This window comes from Perognathus longimembris, chromosome 17 (assembly GCF_023159225.1).
Source record: "Perognathus longimembris pacificus isolate PPM17 chromosome 17, ASM2315922v1, whole genome shotgun sequence".
In the NCBI taxonomy this organism is placed as follows: domain Eukaryota; kingdom Metazoa; phylum Chordata; class Mammalia; order Rodentia; family Heteromyidae; genus Perognathus; species Perognathus longimembris.
This window is the reverse complement of record NC_063177.1, coordinates 16,091,096-16,112,179: the sequence shown is the minus strand read 5'-3', so window position 1 is coordinate 16,112,179 and position 21,084 is coordinate 16,091,096. Positions and strand designations below refer to the sequence as shown.

Here is a 21,084-nt window from a genome sequence, read left to right as displayed (position 1 = left end):
AAACCCCACAAAGCCCATCCTGTGTATTCATTCCTTCTTGGCAACTGACATCTCTTCCTGGTGAGCCTGATTGACTAAGCTGGACACGGTCCACGCACCCTGGCAGTGACCCTGTCCCTCTGTCCTCCTGGCAGCAAGTACTACGAGAAAGAAGCATTACTGGCAGACCCTGTGTTTGGCCCAATCCTGGCCTCTCTATTAGGTGAGCCTGAGAGGGGTTAGTGGTGTGAGGAACAGGTGTTAAGGGAGCCCCCATCTAAGTTAATCATCCCTGTCTCCACAGTGGGCCCCTGTGCCTTGGAATACACAAAGCTCAAGACAGCTGATCATTATTGGACTGACCCCTCTGCTGATGAGCTGGTCCAGAGACACCGTATCCGAGGTCCCCCCAATCGCCAGGATTCTCCTGCAAAGCGCCCAGCCCTGGGGGTGGGTGTCTCCCTCCCACCCTAGGTTATAGCTATGGGTCTACAAGAAGAGAAAACTTGCCCCAATGCAGTAGCCACCTAGAAAAGCCTTCTGTCCACACTACCATTTGCCTAAATGCCCAGAGCCCATGCTTGTCTTTGGATCAGAGGCTAGCTAAGGGCAAACTGGGGCTGGGCGCCAGTGGCCCATGCCATGATGTCATCCTAGCTACTCTGATGGCTGAGATCTGAGGACTGTGGCTTGAAGCCAGCACAGGCAGAAAAGCCCATGAGACTCTTATATCCAATAAACTACTGAAGGGGGTGGGATGTAGCTTAGTAGCAAAGCACTTGCCCAGCAAATGTCCTGGGTTTGATCCCCATCCAATCCCAGGACCAAAAAAGACAACAAGGGGCTGGGAATGTGGCCTAGTGGCAAGAGTGCTTGCCTTGTATACATGAAGCCCAGGGTTCGATTCCCCAGCACCACATATATACAGAAAATGTCCAGAAGTGACGCAGTGGCTCAAGTGGTAGAATGCTAGCCTTGAGCAAAAAGAAGCTCAAGCCCTGAGTCTAAGGCCCAGGACTGGAAAAAAAAAAAAAAGACAAAAAGACAACAAGAAAACAGTTAAAATAATAAAAATAGAGGGCTGGGAATATCGCCTAGTGGCAAGAGTGCTTGCCTTATATACATGAAGCCCTGGGTTCAATTCCCCAGCACCACATATATAGAAAATGGCCAGAAGTGGCGCTGTGGCTCAAGTGGTAGAGTGCTAGCCTTGAGCAAACAGAAGCCAGGACAGTGCTCAGGCCCTGAGTCCAAGCCCCAGGACTGGCCAAACATAAATAAATAAATAAAAATAGAACAGTGAACTGTCAAAAACAAAAAGGCTGGAAGTAGAACTGTGGCTCAAGTGGTAGAGCTTTACTTTGAGCAAAGCAAACTCAGGGGCAGCACCCAGGCCCTGAGCTCAAGCCCCAGGACCAGCACACACACAAAAAAGCAAACTGGGGCTCACTATAGAGGATGGGCATGGAAGCCTAAACCTGACTTCCCAAGGCCAGGGGCTGAGCTGTGGCTTTCCTGGCAGATCCGGAAACGGCACTCTAGTGGCAGTGCGTCCGAGGACAGGCTAGCTGCCTGCGCTCGAGAGTATGTGGAATCCCTGCATCAGAACTCAAGAACTCGGCTGCTCTATGGCAAGAACAACGTGCTGGTTCAGCCGGTAGGAAGGCTTGATGCCTCCCCCCTCCTTTCAGTCTTCTTCTGAAGGTCCACATCTATAAGCCTCTAGCCACAAGTTCTTTCTTGCTTAAGGAGCTTGACCAGAGAGAATGAGAAGGGCAGCCCTACCCCCACCCCGATGTCTCCTATGACTCATTCCTAGCCTGGAGTTGGCAGGAGCCAGGGATGACATCTGCTCTGGCTAACAGAACCAGGCTGTCCAGGGGCAAAAATGGCAGCCAGCAAGCAGGGTGAATGCCCAGTGTGTGTGTGGCTGGCCTAGGACACACCTGGCATCCAGGAGGCTGACAGAGAAAATAGCACCAGGACAACCAGGAAGAGAAGATAACCAGATATACTGTGTGACTTCCTGATCATTCTTGCTTCTGCCCAACCTGCAGCTCAGGACCCCAGAGCTGGCCCAGCCTGGCCTGCCTGCCTTCCACCTTCTGCTTGTTTCCCTGTGCCATCTTGGGAGTCTCCCCACTACTCATTGTCTTTGTTTTCTGTTGTCTTTTCCCTGTAGAAGGAGGACATGGAGGCTGTCCCTGGATATCTCTCCCTGCACCAGTCTGCAGAGAGCTTAACTCTGAAATGGACCCCCAACCAGCTCATGAATGGGACTTTGGGGGACTCTGAGCTGGAAAAGAGGTGGGGCCTTTGGCACTTGCTCCCAGGAGGCAGGGAAATCAGTGGAGACTTGACCATAGGGAGGGCAATGGAGAAACTCAATCTGCTCCAGGGAGGCAAGGCTCGCTCCTATCCCAATGCCAAGAATTGCAGCATGAAGCTGCCTGGAGCGATTCCCAAACCCTCTAAGACTGAGCCTGGGCTGGCCATGATGAGTCGTGCTCAAGCCAACCTCTAAGCAGCTGAGACGGACGGGCTCTGTGCCACGAGGACAGCATGGAGCAAAGAGGGACAAGGCTGGCTGAGGTCATTACAGAGCTCTAGACCATCCTGTCTTCAGGGAAGTTTTAAGGGGTGCTAGGGCTAAGTGACAAAGAAGGCAGATTGTATGACTTGGGACACAGTAACACCACACTGGTTCCTTTTCAGTGTTTACTGGGACTATGCCCTGGTGGTACCCTTCAGTCAGATTGTCTGCATCCACTGCCATCAGCACAGTAAGTCTGTTTGTTCCTGGCAAAGGAGTGAGAGGGAAGATACCTTCTCCCCATCATGTGTCAGACTCTTTGTGTCTCTCTTGCTGTCCCTATTAAGTAGTCAATTTATTAATCAATGAGTTCATTCATTTTGTGGTGCTGGAGATTTTAATCCACGGCCTTGTACATGCTAAGCACGTGTCCTACTACTGAACTGCATCCCCAGTCTTCCTGCTGTCCCTATTAAAAAGTCACTTGGCCAGCCTGGCTATCCTCCTAACCAGCTATGGAACCTAGCCAAGGAGTTGTGGCGATGGACAGGGAGCTCTGAGGTGGCCTCACTCACCCACGTTCACCCCCCAGAGAGTGGTGGCACGCTCGTGCTGGTGAGCCAGGATGGCATCCAGAGGCCGCCACTGCACTTCCCACAGGGAGGACACCTGCTGTCCTTCCTGTCCTGTCTGGAGAATGGGCTGCTGCCTCGAGGACAGCTTGAGCCCCCGCTGTGGACCCAGCAGGGGAAGGTACCTCAGGGCAGGGGGGTTCTGGGTGCAGGGCTGGGTGAAGGAAGGTACCTCCCTTCCTTTCCCCACAGGGAGTTCTTAGGAGCAGCTTTGGGTGGGACTTTGCTCTGGACAGGCTGACCACCCCCTCCCTCTGCAGGGTAAGGTGTTCCCCAGGCTACGGAAACGCAGCAGCATACGATCTGTGGACGTGGAGGACTTGGGCATGGGGCGGACCACAGACTACGTGTTCCGGATCATCTACCCTGGGCACAGACATGAGCACAGTGAGTGTCCCAAGCTTTCCCAATGGAGGAGGAGAGAGCTGTTTGGGAGGTAGAGCAGCACCACATCATCCAAGAGGGTAGCAGACGTAGGCCACTGGCCAGGCCAGATTGAGAAGTTCATCGCTTAGCCTCCTCATTGGACCTCCCCATAGGTCCTCCTTTGGAAAGCCTGCCTCCCATCTACTTAGCAGTATTCTAATCTCTTTACCTGGAATCTCTCGGCTCAGTAGACCCAGGCATCACTGTGTAAGATTCTTAGATGTCAATGTGAAGGGACTAGAAATAGAGGGTAGCACACCCTCACTACCTCTTTAGCCACCTGCTGGCTGCCAGGCTCCCATGAAACAACCTGGGCATGGTTTTGGATGGTACCAGTTGTTCACTGAAGCCTCCTCCTACCAGCTCCTGATGAGAGGAGGTTTGCCCTGAGCAGGGGTTGCATCTGGAGGATGACTTGGGTTTGGGATATGAGGGCTGGGGCCCTGAAGGCACTGGGTCTTCATGCATCCTGCTTTGACTTGACACACACCTCCCAACCTGAAGGTCTGAGGATATGTTTATAATAACACCAGAGTTCCCTTTCTAATCAGAGTGCTGCTGCTTCTCAGGAGTTTCTTTGAACTAGACTCAACATTTCTTGAAGATAAGGTGAGGGAATTTGCCATCCCAAACACTTACTGCCAACTAGACCACCTGCTCCCTGCAGTTCTTAACAGGTGCCAGAAAGTAGTCAACAAGTGTGCGTGGGTTGACAGGCAGGTGACCAAGCAAATCCTCCCAGCAGTCTTGGAGGGCAGCAAGGTTTGGAGGAGCCTGTTCCTCCCAGATACACCTGACAAGGTATCTTTAGCCAGAATGGGTTTGCGAACCTGATGTTTCTCAGGCTGACACAGTTTAGATTCTTTGGTCTCTGTTTCCCCCTCTTCAATCACTGACCTTCCCCTTTCTGGTCACTTCAGTCTCCAGAGGGAAATCCTGAGTGCTTGATGCTGAGACTCAGCTGAGTGACTCAGGCTCCACTACTGTGGCTCTGGGAAAACTCTGAGAGGAGAAGGTTGAATTGACAGCCTCAAAAGAGAGATTTACCCCTGAAGTCTTCAGACTCAATCCAACTTGACTATGACAGGAGCTGGTGAATGATCAGAATCTGTAACTCTGTCCAGCTTTGGCCAGGGATGGTGAGCACCTGAGCTCTAGCCTGTCCCATATAGTCCCTGTCTTTCACACATACAGAGCCAGATGGCTCGCTTCTCTTCTTCTTAGAGAGGATCCCTCCAAAGAGTAGCACTCTGGGGCTCTCCCAGTCCCTCACCTTCCTCCATACTCACCTAGTAATCATTGGAAGGTTCCCAGACCCCCTTCACCAGGGTCCTCATGCCTCTGCCTCTCTCGCTATTTTCTTTGAGCAGTCACTATTAACTACCACCACCTAGCGGCCAGCCGCGCGGCCTCGGTGGACGATGATGAGGAAGAGGAGGATAAACTACACGCGATGCTCTCAATGATCTGCTCGCGGAACCTCACAGCTCCCAATCCGATGAAAGGTTTTTATCCCTCCCCCTCCCTGACTCACCTTACCCTCCACCCCACCCCCTGGGCCCACCTGCCACCCACCACAGGGGCTCAAACAGCAGTGTTGGCATTAGGGGACTCGCACCTAGGGTGGTTTCCTTCTGTCAGGCTACAGACCAGGGAGGACATGAGGAGTCTGGGCAGGTGCTGGCAAGAAAAGGGGACATTAAAAGTGTGCGGTACTGGAGAGAGCGGTGTTGGAGAGAGCTTTGTGCTTCGAGAGAAGAAGAGCCACTGAGGGGAGCCAATGATTATTTGATTGCCTCTCATGGGCCTCAGTCTTTCGTTCTTCTGACCTTCATGCTGGAAATGCCTGGCAATAGTAGTCTCTTTCTTTCTCTCTGCTGAATTAGGAAGGCCAGCCACATCCCCATGCTTCTGATTTCTGACTTAACAGAAACAGGCTAGAGGTACTGTGCTTTTCTGGGGCAAGAGTAGGGGTTGTAGAGGTCAGGCAAGAGGTGAAGGCCATCATAAGAAAACACCTCAGGACTTAGTTTTTGCAGCATTCCTTAAGGGTGTTAGAAATTGAGCCTGGTGCATTAGCATGAAACCTAGAAATGTCTCATTGGGCTGTCCAGAAAGAGACACAAGCTTAGGGCACATGGACCAAACTTCTTGTCACAGATACACCCCTGATGCATAGGATGGGCTGAACGATATCTATCCCAAAGTTCAGTATTCTCCCTGGCCCCTGGTGCTATGCCAAGGATATCCCAGCAGTGGGTTCCCATCTCATGGACCTCAGAGTCTCAGACTGTACAGGTTCCCTTCATTGGAAATGGCACAACAGTGTCCACAACTGGCAGCATTTCTCTATCTACTGCCTGTTTATTAGTTATTTTTGCACAGATGTAGATTGGTGGAAAGGCAGTCCTACTCTTTGGAGCACCAGCAGCCTGGAACCCTTTGAGGAAAAGGAAGGGACTCTTGAGGAAAGGCTGGTCTCACTGCTCTCTTGGAAGTTAGGGAACTTCCCTATCCCTGTCTACTTCCATGACACAGAATTAATTGCTTCTCCCATTTCCCATGTCCCTGTAAAGGGAGCCTCAGAATATATAACACTCCTCTTACACTTCCACAAAAGGAGCACATTCCTTAGCCCAGTTGCTGGACCATGAGTGACAAGCCTCCCTATCCCAGACAGACTCATGACTTACAACACACCCCTCACCCCTCAGCCAACCCTGCTAGCTGCCCTTCTTCCTGCCACATGCCCGCCCTCAGGCCTGCCCTCCCTCTCAGCCCTTCCAGCACAAGTCCATAGGCCAGGCCTAGGTACAAATATACTACTTCTTGGGTTTACTGCCTGCACATATCCTGCCATCTGGTTCCTTGCAGACTTGGACTGAGGCTTGCTGCTTATTTGCAGATTAACTGGCTGCACAGGGTAGGTCTAATGGGAACCAAGGAGTCCCTTTTTTTTTTTTTTTTTTTGCCAGTCCTGGGGCTTGGACTTAGGGCTTGAGCACTGTCCCTGGCTTTTTGCTCAAGGCTAGCACTCTGCCACTTGAGCCACAGCGCCACTTCTGGCCTTTTCTATATATGTGGTGCTGAGGAATCGAACCAAGGGCTTCATGTACACAAGGCAAGCACTGTTGCCACTAGGCCATATTCTCAGCCCCAGGAGTCCCTTTTTGATCCACAAATTAACAACTAGGCAGAAGGCTGAAGGATTCCAGCAGAAGAAGCCCTTGTCTTAGCAGACTTGCCAATAGAAAGCCCACTGATTAAAAAAAAAAAAAAAAAAAAGAAAGCCCACTGATTAGTCCTTCAAGATGAGCAAGACTGCCAAACCTTAAGTTCCAGAGGCCTTAGGATTGGTTTGGGGATCCTCTTGCAGAATTCAGGTGCCAGACAGCGCCAGTATGCTTGGGCTCCCAATACTTGGCCAAGGGGGAAGAGCTTAAGAACAGAATCCATAGGTGGTTGGGGGGAGGGGGGCAGAGGGGCGCGAGGGATGGAAGCCCCACTTCCACTCTAGTCCATAATGACAACACTGTTGAGTCCGTTCTGCTGGCTGTTGCTTTTCAGGCCTGCAACATGCTTGACTTGTGCATGTGATTCAAGTGGCGGGGTGTCCAAATCTCCTCTCCTTCCCCTCCTCTCCCTCCTTTTCCCGCTGCCTCCACAGAGCAGAGATGCTGTTCACTCTAATTCTGCTCCAGGCCAGGCACCTTTCACTCGGAGTCTTAGGGGCTGTGGGGTTCACCTACCCGGATTGTTGGATTGTTTGCTTTACACTTTCCTCATGCTCAGAGGAGAGAGTCAGAGTCAAAGCTGACCCAGCAGACCCTCCCCATTCTGCCTGCTACCCCTCACCCAGTCATGCCAGAGCTCCAGCTGTCTGTACTGGGTTAATTCAGACAGTGTTCAATGCTGGCTGGTTCAGCTCCTTCCTGGAGAATTAAGGTGAAAAGCATTGACCCAGGAGACTTGCCTTGATTGGCCCCTGCTTTCTGGGCATGAGCTTGTTTCCCTCTGTGCCCACCCCTCTGACCTCTGCACCTGTTGTCCTCCCCTGCCTGTCCGCCTGCTGCCTGCTGCCTGCCCAGTTGGGCTGATTCCTATCCCAGGTCCTCCTAGAACTTGCCTCTCTTCTGTCTGCTACAGAGGCATGAGTTGGGTTCCTGTCCCACCCCTCCTGCACTTGTCCCTTCCCTCTCTTCATAGCTTGCAGCCCCTCACTCCCAGAGCCGCAGCCCCTCTGCCCCATGTATGTTCCCTTAATTTGCCTCCTGGTGGAGCTGAAGGGCCAGATATCTATATCTATATCTATATCTATATCTGTATATATACATACATACATATATATGTATATATATACACACACACACACATATATATATATTTATATACAATCCCAGCCATGGTGGGACAAGGCAGCTCAGTCTTCTCCACCAAGGCATACCCAGAACTGGAGTCTGGCTCCCAGAGAAACCTGGCTGAGGCCTGCCTCAGATCATGACAGACCAGAGCTTAGGCTGAGTCAAATTCATGTTAGAATCACTAAGAAAATTGCTGCTAAAAGAAGTCTCAACCTACATGGCGCTCTCATTCTCTCCTCTTCTCTGCTCTCTTCCCCCTCACGTCTGCAGCCCTCCCCTCCTAGTTCGTTCACTTCCTTGCCTCACTGAGCATCACCTCCATTGCTCCTTGGAGCTGCCAGTGTCCTTCCTGTGCAGCACCCTGCCCTACTCCAGTCCTGCAAAGTCCCCAGGGTCTTGATTCGGTTCTGATGTAGACCCAGCAGGGCCAACTGAGATGGAAGGCTCTTCTGCAGCGGTGTAGATGTGTCCAAGGAGCCGTCTTCTGAGGCCGCACCTGGGCATGTTCATCTGTGACTGATGTTAAGTGGTGGGCCTGTGGGCCTAGTCACCACCTCTGCCCTGTAGAGTCCCTGGTAGCCATGGGAATTCTGTCCTCCCTTCCAGCTCACCTATGAGCTGCTATGCCAAGTACAGTCAGACTAGGTCGCAGGGTGTCTGGAGGTAGCTGTTGGCCACTAGCTCTAGAACCCTTGGAAAGGCAAGGGCCACAGTGGGACTGATGGTTCCAGGGCTCTTTGGGAGCTTTGAGAAGTGGAGACTCTCTGAAGAAGAGGAGTCAGAGTTTGAAGGCTTTCAAGCACCTTTCTGAGCACCTTAGAGTTTGCCTGAGCAAACCAACCTGAGTCCTTAAAGGCCAGGTTGCCTGGGAGCTTAGGCCTTTGCTGTTCCTTTTCTTTGCTTCCCTACCTTCCAGAAAAGTGTTTGCTGCTAGTAAGATCTCTATTACCAGCAAACACTTTTCTAGAAGGTAAGTAGACACAACTCAGTCTGAGTACTCTGTTTTGCACTCAAAGACTTCTTACTGGCCCTCTCCAGGCTTGTGAGAGACTGGGAAGTGCCGGGTGCTTTCTCTACCATTTTTAATCTCTGGGCTTTGAACTAGGCAGGACCACACCCCTGTGGTTTTCAGCTGATGATGACTTCATGCTGCAGCTCTGGGCACAGAGGTGGGCATATGCGCTACAGGATGCTTGAGGCAAGAGGCTTGGCAAGCACTGACCATGGCCCTTTCCTGCCCTCAGATGCTGGCGACATGATCGAGATGCAGGGTTTTGGGCCCGGTCTGACAGCCTGGCACCTGGAGCCCTTGTGTGGCCAGGGTTCTTCCTGCCTCTCCTGTTCCTCCAGCAGCTCCCCATATGCAACCCCCAGCCACTGCAGCTGTGTCCCCGACCGGTAAGTAGGCAGAGCCTGGGATACCAGCCTCCCCTTAATGAGTCTATCCACGTGTCCTGTCTTTACAGTCTGTGTTGCTTGCATGGCAGGGTCGCCTTTAGAATTGGACAGACCTGGGTTCAAATTTTACTTATGCTTCCCATGTGACTTCGGCAAGTTTCTAAATCTCTCAATCTCAGTCTCTCCCCGCCACCCACCCCATGAAGTGGGGGTGCTATCATCTACTCTCTAAGACACTTGTAAAGACCACATGAAGCCTGGCACTGGTGGCTCACGCCTGCACTCCTAGCTACTCAGGAGGCTGAGATCTGAGGATCACAGTTCAAAGCCAACCTGGGCAGAAAAGTCTGTGAGATTCTTATCTCTAATAAACTACTCAGAAAAAGCCAGAAGTGGTGCTGTGGCTCAATTGGTAGAGCACCAGCCTTGAGCATAAAAAGCTTAGGGAGAGCACCCAGGCCCAGAGTTCAAGCCCCAGGGCTGGCAATGAATAAAGAAAAAGTCAGGGCTGGGAATATGACCTAGTGGCAAGAGGGCTTGCCTCATATATATGAAGCCCTGGGTTTGATTCCTCAGCACCATATATATAGAAAATGGCCAGAAGTGGTGCTGTGGCTCAAGTGGCAGAGTGCTAGCCTTGAGCAAAAAAAGAAGCCAGGGACAGTGCTCAGGCCCTGAGTTCAAGGACCAGGACTGGCAAAAAAAGAAAAAGTCAAAAGTGGACCTGTGGGGCTAGGAATATGGCCTAGTGGCAAGAGTCCTTGCCTCGTATACATGAAGCCCTGGGTTTGATTCCTCAGCACCACATATATAGAAAAGGCCAGAGGTTGCACTGTGGCTCAAGTGGTAGAGTGCTAACCTTGAGCAAAAAGAAGCAAGGGACAGTGCTCAGGCCCTGAGTCCAAGCCCCAGGACTGGCCAAAAAAAAAAAAAAAAAAAAAAAAGATGAAGCAAAAGTGGACCTGTGGCTCAAGTGGTAGAAGGTAGCCTTCAGCAGTGCCCAGGCCCTGCGTTCAAGCCTTAGAACTAGCTTAAAGAAATAAAACGGCCAGGTGCCAGTGGCTCGCGCCTATAATCCTAGCTATTCAGGAGGCTGAGATCTGAGGATCATGGTTCAAAGCCAGCCTGGGCAAGAAAGTCTCCCCAAGACCGATCCAGAGGCTGAGATCTGAGGATCAAGGTTCAAAGCCAGCCCAGGCTGGAAAGTCTATGAGACTCTTATCTCCAATTAATCACAGAAGTGAGGCTCAAGTGATAGAGTGCTAGCCTCGAGCTCAAGAGCTCAGGGGCAGTGCCCAAGCCCCAGCGTTCAAGCCCCACGACCAACAAAACAAACAACAACAAAAAAAAACATGTCCAGAGTTGTGCCTGCATATCATAAGTGCTCCCCACTTACAGCTCACTTCCCCAGTGTAGACACAAAGCCTGTTGTTGGGCCACATATCCAAGGGCTGGGGCTGGGAATATGGCCCAGTGGTAAAGTGCTCGCCTCGTATACCTGAAGCCTTGGGTTCGATTCCTCAGCACCACATATGTAGAAAAAAAGCCAGAAGTGGCACTGTGGCTCAAGTGGCAGAGTGCTAGCCTAGAGCAAAAAGAAGCCAGGGACAGTGCTCAGGCCCTGAGTCCACACCCCAGGACTGGCAACAGAAACAAAACAAACACATATCCAAGGGCACTCAACACATCCCTTGACAGCTGTCGTGTGAAAGCACAATGTGCGCACAGCCTTTGTGTGGGCCATTGGCTGGGTGCTTTCCTTTACCTGTCACTTCATGTTTTTTCTGTTGCTCCTGGTCACTCTCAGGTAGCTTTCTCCATTTTTCCATGAGAAAACCAAGATTCACTAAAGCCAGGTTAGTTTCCCAGCATTAATATTGGGGGATCCGAGCAGTCCTATGGAGAGGGGAAGCAGGGATGAGGAGCCCAGTGATCTGCTACTCCACATACCTGCCTGCCTCCCAAGCCAGAATACGCTGCTCATCCTCCCCCACCAGTGGGTCCCGCCACATTGTTTCCACAGGTTGCCCCTCCGGCTACTGTGCGAGAGCATGAAGAGACAGATCGTGTCCCGGGCCTTCTATGGCTGTGAGTGTGTGATGAGGTGGGGATGGGAATGGTAGGGGCGGGAAGCGGGAAGGAGGCACCCGCCATCATGGGGTCCTGGCTGCCCACCACAGGGCTAGCCTACTGCCGCCACCTGTCTACGGTGCGGACCCACTTGTCAGCGCTGGTGCATCACAACATCATTCCACCTGACCGGCCTCCTGGGGCCTCTGGAGGCCTCACCAAGGATGTGTGGAGCAAGTACCAGAAGGACAAAAAGGTACAGATTCTGGGGTTATGGGTAAAGGGCTGGGGTGGGTAGCCATTGTGCACAGTTGCTTGCTCTGGGGGTAGCTTCCTGGAAGGAATGAGGATTCCAGGTGGAACATGGTAGGGAGTGGGTTGACTTCCTGGAAGTGGCCTGAGTCCCCATAGAATCTCATACTGCTGGGTCTGTGAGTCTCCATGGGAAGGGACTGGGCTGGGAACCTGTTCTGCTTCTTAACTTGCTCCAGAGATCTCAGGCAGACATTTGGCTCCCTCTGGGCTGCATTTCCTGCCCTGTGAAGAAGGAGATGGGGCTAGAGCTCATCCAGCTGAAGGGGGCACAAGAGGACTTGGCTCCCCCAAACAGGGTTTGCCTGGGGTCCAGCATAGGAGTCCCAGCCATAGCCTGAGTTCTCCTTGAGATGGGGCTTGGTCAGCTGGGCTGGGACTTGAGCATGGGAGCCACACAGTCTTTACCACTGGGTTCCTCAGAACTACAAGGAGCTGGAGCTGCTGCGGCAGGTTTACTACGGAGGTGTGGAACACGAGATCCGAAAGGATGTCTGGCCCTTCCTGCTCAGCCACTACAAGTTTGGCATGAGCAAGAAGGAGATGGAACAGGTAACAGAACCTTACGCCTGTCGGGTACAGGAGATGGGAAACATGGCAGAGGAAAAGAGCAGCACAGCCCCACAGCCCTCACCCGAGGCCCCGCTCTAGCCTTGAGATTCTGGGCCAGAGATCCAGTGTCTGCCAGCCCTGAAGAGGAGGCTTTGGGGTACCCTCTGCCATGATCGTGATGTGGTCCAAGTACAGGTGGACACAGCTGTGGCGGCAAGGTACCAGCAGGTGCTGGCGGAGTGGAAGGCTTGTGAGGTGGTGGTGAGGCAGCGGGAGCGGGAGGCTCACCCAGCCATGCTCACCAAGTTCTCCTCGGGCAGCAGCATTGACAGCCACGTGCAGCGCCTTATCCACCGAGATTCGACCATCAGCAATGATGTGAGCCACACGGTGGGGGGAGGGGGCGGAAGCCTTTTATCCACTCACTGACAGTGGGACCCAAGGCAGAAGGCTTAAGGTGTCTATCTCATTTTCTTCCACCAAAAAAAATGGGTAGCTGCTCCTCTGCTGCCAACTTCTTGTTTTCTAACAAGATGCTGATTTCACCAGACTGGCAGGGAAGGAAGGGAGTCTGTTGGGATTTAGGGACGCCCTCCCTCCTTATAGACAGAACTCAAGGATAGCAACAGTCAACCCTGGAGTCCAGTCTTGCATCCATCCTCTACCCCTGCTGATTTGCCATGTGTCTGACAACAGCTTGCCCTCTCTGGCCTCAGTTTCCCCATCTGCTCTCATGCCTCTAATTACAGAGGCTGCACCAAGGGTACCCAGTACACTCTGTGTCCCACTGGTGTCCACTGGCAGGGTCTGCCCTCCCCCACACATTGTCTGTGGCCTTGTAGAAGTGGCCATGCAGCGCTAGTTCAGAGAGAGCATGAGTGGCAAGTTCTTCCATGCATCCCTCCTGTGTTTAGACAGCAAGATTGACACCCAGTTAACACTGCTAAGTTTCTTTTTTAAGAATACTGCTATCAGTTTGTTATTTTTTTGTTCAAAATTGCCTCTTATTGCTTTACTAAACCCTTCCTAATAATAACAGAAAACATACATTGAAGCAAGACTTAAAGAAGTATGGACCCAGTGTTGGGGGTATACACTTATCATCCCAGCACTTGGGAGCCAGAGGCAGGATGATCAAGGGTTCCAAGCCAGCCAAGGCAAAGTTAGCAAAACCCCATCTCAAAGACAAAATACAGCTGGGTTCAGTGACTTGTAACCTATCTACTCAGGAGGCTGAGATCTGAGGATGGAAGTTCGAGGCCAACAAATCAGAGATTTATCTCCAATTAGCCAGCAAAAGCCAGAAGTGGAAGTGTGGCTCAAGTGGTAGAGTACCAGCCTTGAGTGAAAAAGCTAAGCAAAAATGTGAAGCCCAGAATCGGGGGGATGGTGGAAGAAATGGAGAAGGAGTGTGGGAAGAGAATTCTCTATTTGGGCTGCATTCTGACCCAGGGAGGGGGCTGGGTCTACAGAAAGCAAGGTCCTGGGATCCTGAGAGGAGCCCATATCTGTGGATTCACTCTCACTAGGTGTTCATCTCTGTGGATGATCTGGAGCCTCCAGGCCCCCAGGGCCCTGAAGATTCTAGACCAAAGCCCGAGCTGGAAGCAGGAGCTGGGATTCCAGGCACAGCAGTGGTGGAACAGCAGCTGTCTGTAGAGTTTGACTCTCCAGACTCAGGGTTGCCTTCCTCCCGAAATTACTCGGTGGCCTCTGGCATCCAGTCTAGTCTGGATGAGGGCCAGGGTGTGGGCTTTGAAGAGGATGGAGGTGGAGAAGGCGCTAACAGGCCAGACCCTGCAGGCCACCCTTTCTTGGAGCCAGAGGAGCTCAGCCAGGAGAAGGCTTCCAGAGCCAGTGAGATGGAGGCAGGAGAAGAGCTGGAGGCTGTGTGTGCTACGGCCTACACTGTACGTGAGAACTCCTTGTGGCCCTTGGTACTGTTCCCAGTGGCTCCAGAGGTACTCTGGATGTCCCAACAACACCTAGGGAGCGGCTACTGGGGTGGTGGGGTGCTCGGCCTGTTCTGACATGGAGCCCTAAGCCCATCTCTCAGCATCCTCAGAGGACCTTGTTCTAAGAGTTCTGGTTTCCCTATTGGGCCTCTTTCTTTGCTTCCCACCTCTTGCCTCAACCTGGGAGAGGCTGTCCAGCCTCACCCCTGAGGGCCATCCACTCTTCCAGATAGAATTACTGGACACCGTGGCCTTAAATCTGCACCGCATAGACAAGGACGTACAGAGATGTGACCGCAACTACTGGTACTTCACTCCCTCCAACCTGGAGAGGCTCAGAGACATCATGTGCAGGTGCCATGTGGGGCGGGCTTGGGGAGGGGAGCAGGGACCCTGGCCCATGCCCAGGCCACCACCAGTTCCTCTGTGAGGGGTTAGTTCTGGTAGATATCCTATTCCTCTCCCCTACATCTAATTCACACCTGCTGCCCTCTCTCTAGACCAACTTCCCTGCAGTGGTCCCACCCTATCCTGCACCCTGAGGTCTGTCAGACCCCCACTTCAGCCACTCTTCTTCTTTTTCTTTTTTTTTTTTTGTGTTGGTTGTAGGTCTTGAACTCAGAGCTTGGGTACTGTCCCTGAGCTCTGTATGCTCCAGGGTAGCACTCTACCACTTAAGCCACAGTGCTACTTCTGGTTTTTGAGTGGTTAATTGGAGACTATAGTCTCATGGGGACTTTCCTGCCTTGGCTGGCTTTGAACCATGATCCCCAGATCTCAGCCTCTCAAGTAGCTAGGCTTACAGGCTGAGCCACTGGCACCCAGCTATTCAGCCACTCTTCTTCAGGTAGCCTTTCCTAGTTTTGTTCCCCTGTCCCACATACCAAGCTGTGGTGGCCTCTTCTTTCCCTGAGTCCCCAAGTGCCTTGGGGAATGGGCCATGTATAGTCTCCCAGGCTCCTAGCGTGGGGCTCACAGGAGATACTGTATGGCTGTTGGAAGGCTGACTTGTGGGTAGCAGGCTACTCTAGAGGCCCTGTCCCCAGGTATCTACAGGGAAGGAAGGACAGCACAGCCGCAGTGACATAGTGACTGTCCCCGGTGTTTCAGCTACGTGTGGGAGCACCTGGATGTGGGCTATGTGCAGGGCATGTGCGATCTGCTGGCACCTCTCCTGGTCATCCTCGACAATGGTGAGGGACACAGAGAGGGGACTCACCAAGTGGAGCTGGGTTTGGGTGACAAAATGCAGAGAGAAGATGGCTAGGTTTGGAAGGGTGGGAACATGAGCTCTGCTGGTCTCACTCGTCTCACTGCAGATCAGCTGGCCTACAGCTGCTTCAGCCACCTCATGAAGAGGATGAGCCAGAACTTCCCTAACGGGGGTGCCATGGACTCCCACTTTGCCAACATGCGGTCTCTCATCCAGGTGAGGTCTGAAGCCACCTGGGGGCTCTTAACTGGGCAGTGCTAGGCTAGTTTATCCACTAAGACCACCAAGTGTGCTAGAAGGTTCATTAAAACAACAAAAAGCGTTGTTGTCCATGTTACAAACAGAAGAATTTTAAGTGTGCATGTGTGATGGTGCTGAACTCCAGAAGGAATACTTCCCAGAGAGACAGGCAGGGGGCAGCAGAGAGCCTTCACCCAAGGAGACCTTAGCTGGCCCGCCCAGTGCAGCGCACTGTGCCGCATCCCCGTGCGTGGCAGCTGAGGGGGGCAGGGAGGCAGCCTTGGATCAGTCTCTTTCCTTCTCCCCTGTGAGATTCTGGACTCAGAGCTATTTGAGCTGATGCATCAGAATGGAGACTACACCCACTTCTACTTCTGTTACCGCTGGTTCCTGCTGGATTTTAAAAGAGGTAAGACATAGATGGGATCACCGGGCTAGGGTCACAGATGTGAGAGATCCCTCTTCTCCCCAGTCAGTGCATCTTGGCACCATGTGGCGAGCCTTGGACCACTGCCAGTGCTCTGCCAGCTCGGCCTCAGCCTCCCCGAGGTTGAAAAGCACACGGAACAGCCCAGGCTGCCCCCATCACACTGATAGGTGATGACCTTTGGAATGTTTTCAAACTACATGTCTTCCCTAAGTATTAAAAGTTCATCTCCCCAAGGAAGTGAAGTGCTATATGTGGGCAGCCAGGTGAGCCAGGGCAGCATTAGCACCAGGCCTATGCTGGTGAGCCCCTTCCTGTCTGCAGAGCTGCTGTATGAGGACGTGTTTGCCGTGTGGGAGGTGATCTGGGCAGCAAGGCACATCTCATCAGAGCACTTTGTCCTGTTTATCGCCCTGGCTCTGGTGGAGGCCTACCGAGAGATTATCCGCGACAACAACATGGACTTCACCGACATCATCAAGTTCTTCAATGGTATGAGCTGGACCAGCCATCCCTGCTGTCCCCATCAGGGCCTGGGAAGAACTGGAGGGTTTTCAGGAATACCAGGGTCCCTTTCCCACAGGCAGGGCGGCCAGCCACAGGGCTCCTCCAGCCTACTGCCCTGCCTCTGGACCTGGCTACAATTACCTATGTTTCCTTCAGAGCGGGCAGAGCATCATGACGCCCAGGAGATCCTGCGGATTGCCCGGGACCTTGTCCACAAGGTGCAGATGCTCATAGAGAACAAGTGAGGGCTGTACCTGGGGCAGCAGCATGGACAACCCAAGCACCAGGCCCCTGAGTATCAACAGACAAAGGACGGGCAAATGCAGCTCGGATGGTCCTAACTCCCCCTGCCGCCCCTGCCAGCCTAGCTGTGTTCCTAACAAAGTGATGTGAGCCTGGCGTCTGACTGAGGGCAGTGTTGGCCCTGTAGGGCAAGTTGGGCCAGGATACCCTCAGACCAGGACTGGGATGGGAGGAGTTGGCCTCAGGGAGCAGCTGCCTTGGGGGACAACTACTCTGTCCTCTCAAAACAACTGGGAATAGCCCCCCACTGCCACCTGCAGCCTCAGCCTGGACTGTTCCCCAGTACCCATCTCTAGTCAATCTGTAGGGCTAGCAGGGGGTGGGAGGAAGGCTCTAGTGGCATGAGCACCACTTAGAAAGAGTTGTAGGGGGTAAGGGGACCTGTGCTATATCTCTCCTGAGAGTCCCTTTGCAGTCCCAACGGGACAGTTACAACTGTCCTATCAGGCATGTGATCTGGGCCCTCTCCCTGAGACTTGGGCAGTCAGAGATGAGCCCCGGGTGGGAGCACCCCACCTCAGCAGCACTGCCACTGCCTCTGGCCACCTGAGGCGACCCTGTCCACTCCCCACCGCTGTGCAGTACTCCCACATGGGTCTGTACAGTGTTGCCTTGCCACCCTGCCCTCGCTTTATGCACTAGATCCACCCCTAAGACTGCATAAGTCACATTCTTGCCAGTTGGATGATCTGGAATGTAGTAGGAACACTTGCTCTCCGAGGTAGCCCAGGGTGATTCTGTTGGGATGCACTTGGTTGCTTGCCCAGGCATTGGCTGAGTTCTTGGGGCTGAGGGGCTCGGGGTTACCTGGGTTCATTTGTCCCTGGGGAGAAGCAAAGCCAACTCTGCCTTCCACATGCATCTCAGGATGCCAGAAGACCCAGGCACCCAGAAACTGTATTCATAGGTGTACCAGAAAGGGCCCTGTCCTTGACTTGAGGCCTAGGCATGCTGCTTGCTCTGTTGGCTCCATACCCCCCACCACCCAAACATGTGCAAGCTAGGCCTGGCTCTGGAGCCTGGAGGCCACACATCTGGCTCTTGCTTGGCAGTCACCAAAATCTGCAGACTTCCTGCATCTGAGAACCATGAGAGCGCGCCAGCAGCCTCCACACCTAGCACACCTTCCCCGACCTGCTCCTGCCCCTCCCCCCCCCCCCCCCCGCACTTCACCACCACCCCTCCCCCCACCTACCCCTGCTGCCCATGTGTCCTCGGCCTCCAAGCACGAGTGGCAAATGTGTGCCTGCCTTAGTGACTAAGTGGTTTTGTGAGGAACAGACTGTGTGTGTGTGTGTGTGTATTTTGGCTCAGAAACTATACTCTTCAGTGTAATAGACCAATAAACAGCATTTGGCAATGTTTGAGGCTCCATGTATTGGCGGGTTCTGTATTCTCCATGATTGAACAGTAAAGATGCCAGCCTCCAAAGTCAAGGATGACAGAAAGGGAACCTAGAGAGTTTCCTAGACATAAACTCTCCAGTCCCTAGCCTTGATGACATGGATTAGTCAAGAACTTGATGGCCAGACCCCAAATACTCAACACCCTGGAGGAACCTCACCCCCAAATCATGGTCCCACATCAAATTGACAGTGACGTTTATCTTGTGAGTAAAAGTAGGTTTCTGTGTACTTTTCTATCTTTTTATTTATTTATCCTTTTTTGGTGGCACTGTGTGTTGAATCCAGGGCTTCATGCTTACTAGGCAAGTGATCTACCACTTGAGCCACACCCTCCAGCATCCCATTATGCCTCCTCCCTCCCCACCCCCACCCCTAAGCAGCAGCAGCAGCAGCAGCAGCAGCAGCGAGTTGCTGAAGCCTTACTGGGAACAAGAGGATCCTCTGGTCCCCTTCCACCACTGAAGGACCTGTCCCTCTGTCCCTCTTGACTGTAACTCTTGCACTCTAAGCAATGCCTTTGAGATTACCTGAGTTAGGCTGGGCCCTGAAGTTGCAAGAAGCACAGACCCTGCTGAAACATGTAAAGCTCTTGCCTACCCCACAGTGCCACTGGTTACACCTTCAGTGGCTCCAGGCAAAGGACCTCTGTCACCCAACAAGATTTCTGGCTCTAAATGACTTTCTGGGCACTAGGGACTACCCCCAACTGACTCGGCTGAAAGTCCAGCCCATGGCCCTAGCATCCTATTAAGATGGAACACATGCTGGGCACTGGTGGCTCACATCTGTAACCCTAACTACTCAGGAGGCTAAGATCTGAGGATCATGGTTCAAAGCCAGCCCAGACAGAAAAGTGTCTTAGATCTAATGTGCAGGTTTGGTACCAACCTTGAGCAGAAAAAGCTGCAGGAGAGCACCCAGACCCTGAAGTAGAAGCCTCAGCCCTTGCCACAAAAAAAAAGCGCCCCCAAACCAAAAAACAAAGACTAGTGCCCTGAGCCATACAGGCAAAGAAGCTAGTTGGTATAGGAACTCTGGGGCTAGGAGATTTGGGGAATATTCCAGCTGGTTCTGGCCTGGAGAAACCAAAATTCCTTCTGCTGTGACCACCTGGGAGAAATCATCGCCATTTTTCCTATTCTACCCAGACCCTGGCTGGGCTAGCACCACAAGGAGTCTCCTAGCCAAAATAATGGTCTGCAGAGGACAGAGGACAGTCTTCTAGCAAGAGCAGGAAATAGCAGACATGCCTCAGAAAGTGAATCCTCCTCTCTCACAGAGCAAGGATTAGTAAATGGAGGCAACTGGATTCAAAATTGGAATTTCTTTTCTGCACTGTTCTCCCAAAGGCTCCAGATACACTATGGAGACTTCTTGAGTACAGGGAGGATATCTTGTCTACCCTCAGATGATATGGATCATCACAGAGCAAGGTGCCTCTGCATTCTCAATGCTGGGCAGTGCTTCTAAGGAGTGGGTGCTCACAAAGGGTTAACCTCAACCATAGTCCTCCTGAGCTTTTCCGGGATCAACCAGCAGAGGGAGCCCACATCTCACTTGTGAAAGCTGATGAGATTGTGGGGCAGGGATGGACTTGGACTGACATTGCTTGATGCTTAGCCTTTTCATTCAATGGAGAAAAAACCTCCAGGACATTATGGCTACTGCTCCCTTCCTCAGGGCTAATCCCCTATATCCACATGGCCAGTTCTGTGAGGAGCTGTCAGGTGCAATAAAGGAGAAGCCAGCCTGGTCTGAGGCTAGGCCCAGCTAGCTGTTCCTTGACCTCATTTTCCCACCACTTACTCCAGAGACAGCCTGCCAAAGAGCTGGATGGTTAAGATGACAAGGTGGGAACAAGATCCTCCATATCCGGCTGGTAACATGACTTCTTGGCCTCTGGCCTCCTCTTATTTTTCTCTTCCCTGAAAAACCTATATGGACCCCTAGGATGTCTTGTCATGACCCAAAGCTAAAGTGGCCTTCTTGGAAGTTGCTTGCTGCTTGTGCCACACTCCTGGGGTGATCGACTCTGCCCTCCCACTCTGTGTCTGCCAGGCCAGGTCAACTGTGTCAAATGCTAGAGGGAAAATTCTATTGAGAGATCTGAATGTAGCTTGGAGGTGCCCAGCAATTATGTGACCATGTGACATTATTAACAAGTTGCTTGGCCACCTCAAACCTGTTTCTTTATCTGCTCAGCTAGGCTACCTCTTTATTTCCTCCAATGGGCTATTTGTAAAATATATGATTGGAGGGGCTGGGAATATGGCCTAGTGGCAAGAGTGCTTGCCTCGTATACTTGAAGCACCACATATACAGAAAACAGCCAGAGTGGCGCTGTGGCTCAAGTGGCAGAGTGCTAACCTTGAGCAAAAAGAAGCCAGGGACAGTGCTCAGGCCCTGAGTCCAAGGCCCAGGACTGGCAAAAAAAAAAAAAAAAATATATATATATATATATATATAATATACATATATATATGGTTGAAGTATAAAATATAGCAAAGGTGTAAGGATGACCAAAGGTGCTAAGCTGGAGGCATGTGATAACTGGGGTCTCAAATGGTTTGCTATAAGTGTCTATTCCGCAAACAATCCTGGGTATGGACTACCTGTCCTTTCTACTGGGTATTGAACTCAGGACAGCTGGAGGACTGGACTGTACTTGTTAAGCAAGTATTCTACTCTTTGAGCTGTTTCAGCTGTCTCCAACTCTTCCAGATGGCTTTGCTTTTGGGTAGTACTGGGATTTGAATTCAGGGCTTGTTAC

At 52.2% G+C, this 21,084-nt stretch overlaps 1 protein-coding gene across 4 annotated transcripts in view; it reads left to right on the top strand.

The window, feature by feature from the left end:
• Positions 1 to 18,270, top strand: part of Sgsm2 (small G protein signaling modulator 2) — a 42,823-nt gene extending 24,553 nt beyond the window's left edge. For 2 of the 4 annotated variants that reach the window (XM_048365167.1, XM_048365171.1), the window contains 20 exons: positions 135 to 202; positions 284 to 429; positions 1,502 to 1,636; positions 2,162 to 2,286; positions 2,695 to 2,762; positions 3,105 to 3,265; positions 3,405 to 3,531; positions 4,941 to 5,075; positions 9,176 to 9,329; positions 11,353 to 11,417; positions 11,510 to 11,655; positions 12,135 to 12,263; positions 12,459 to 12,641; positions 13,793 to 14,173; positions 14,448 to 14,572; positions 15,329 to 15,411; positions 15,538 to 15,647; positions 15,984 to 16,080; positions 16,423 to 16,590; positions 16,762 to 18,270. In XM_048365167.1, coding sequence (XP_048221124.1) covers positions 135 to 202; positions 284 to 429; positions 1,502 to 1,636; positions 2,162 to 2,286; positions 2,695 to 2,762; positions 3,105 to 3,265; positions 3,405 to 3,531; positions 4,941 to 5,075; positions 9,176 to 9,329; positions 11,353 to 11,417; positions 11,510 to 11,655; positions 12,135 to 12,263; positions 12,459 to 12,641; positions 13,793 to 14,173; positions 14,448 to 14,572; positions 15,329 to 15,411; positions 15,538 to 15,647; positions 15,984 to 16,080; positions 16,423 to 16,590; positions 16,762 to 16,850 — 2,695 coding nt within the window. In that variant the 3' untranslated portion in view covers positions 16,851 to 18,270. The remainder of the gene's footprint in view (positions 1 to 134; positions 203 to 283; positions 430 to 1,501; positions 1,637 to 2,161; positions 2,287 to 2,694; positions 2,763 to 3,104; positions 3,266 to 3,404; positions 3,532 to 4,940; positions 5,076 to 9,175; positions 9,330 to 11,352; positions 11,418 to 11,509; positions 11,656 to 12,134; positions 12,264 to 12,458; positions 12,642 to 13,792; positions 14,174 to 14,447; positions 14,573 to 15,328; positions 15,412 to 15,537; positions 15,648 to 15,983; positions 16,081 to 16,422; positions 16,591 to 16,761) is intronic. The other 2 variants (XM_048365168.1, XM_048365170.1) reach the window with 2 other exon arrangements.
• The last annotated feature ends 2,814 nt before the right edge of the window (positions 18,271 to 21,084 follow it).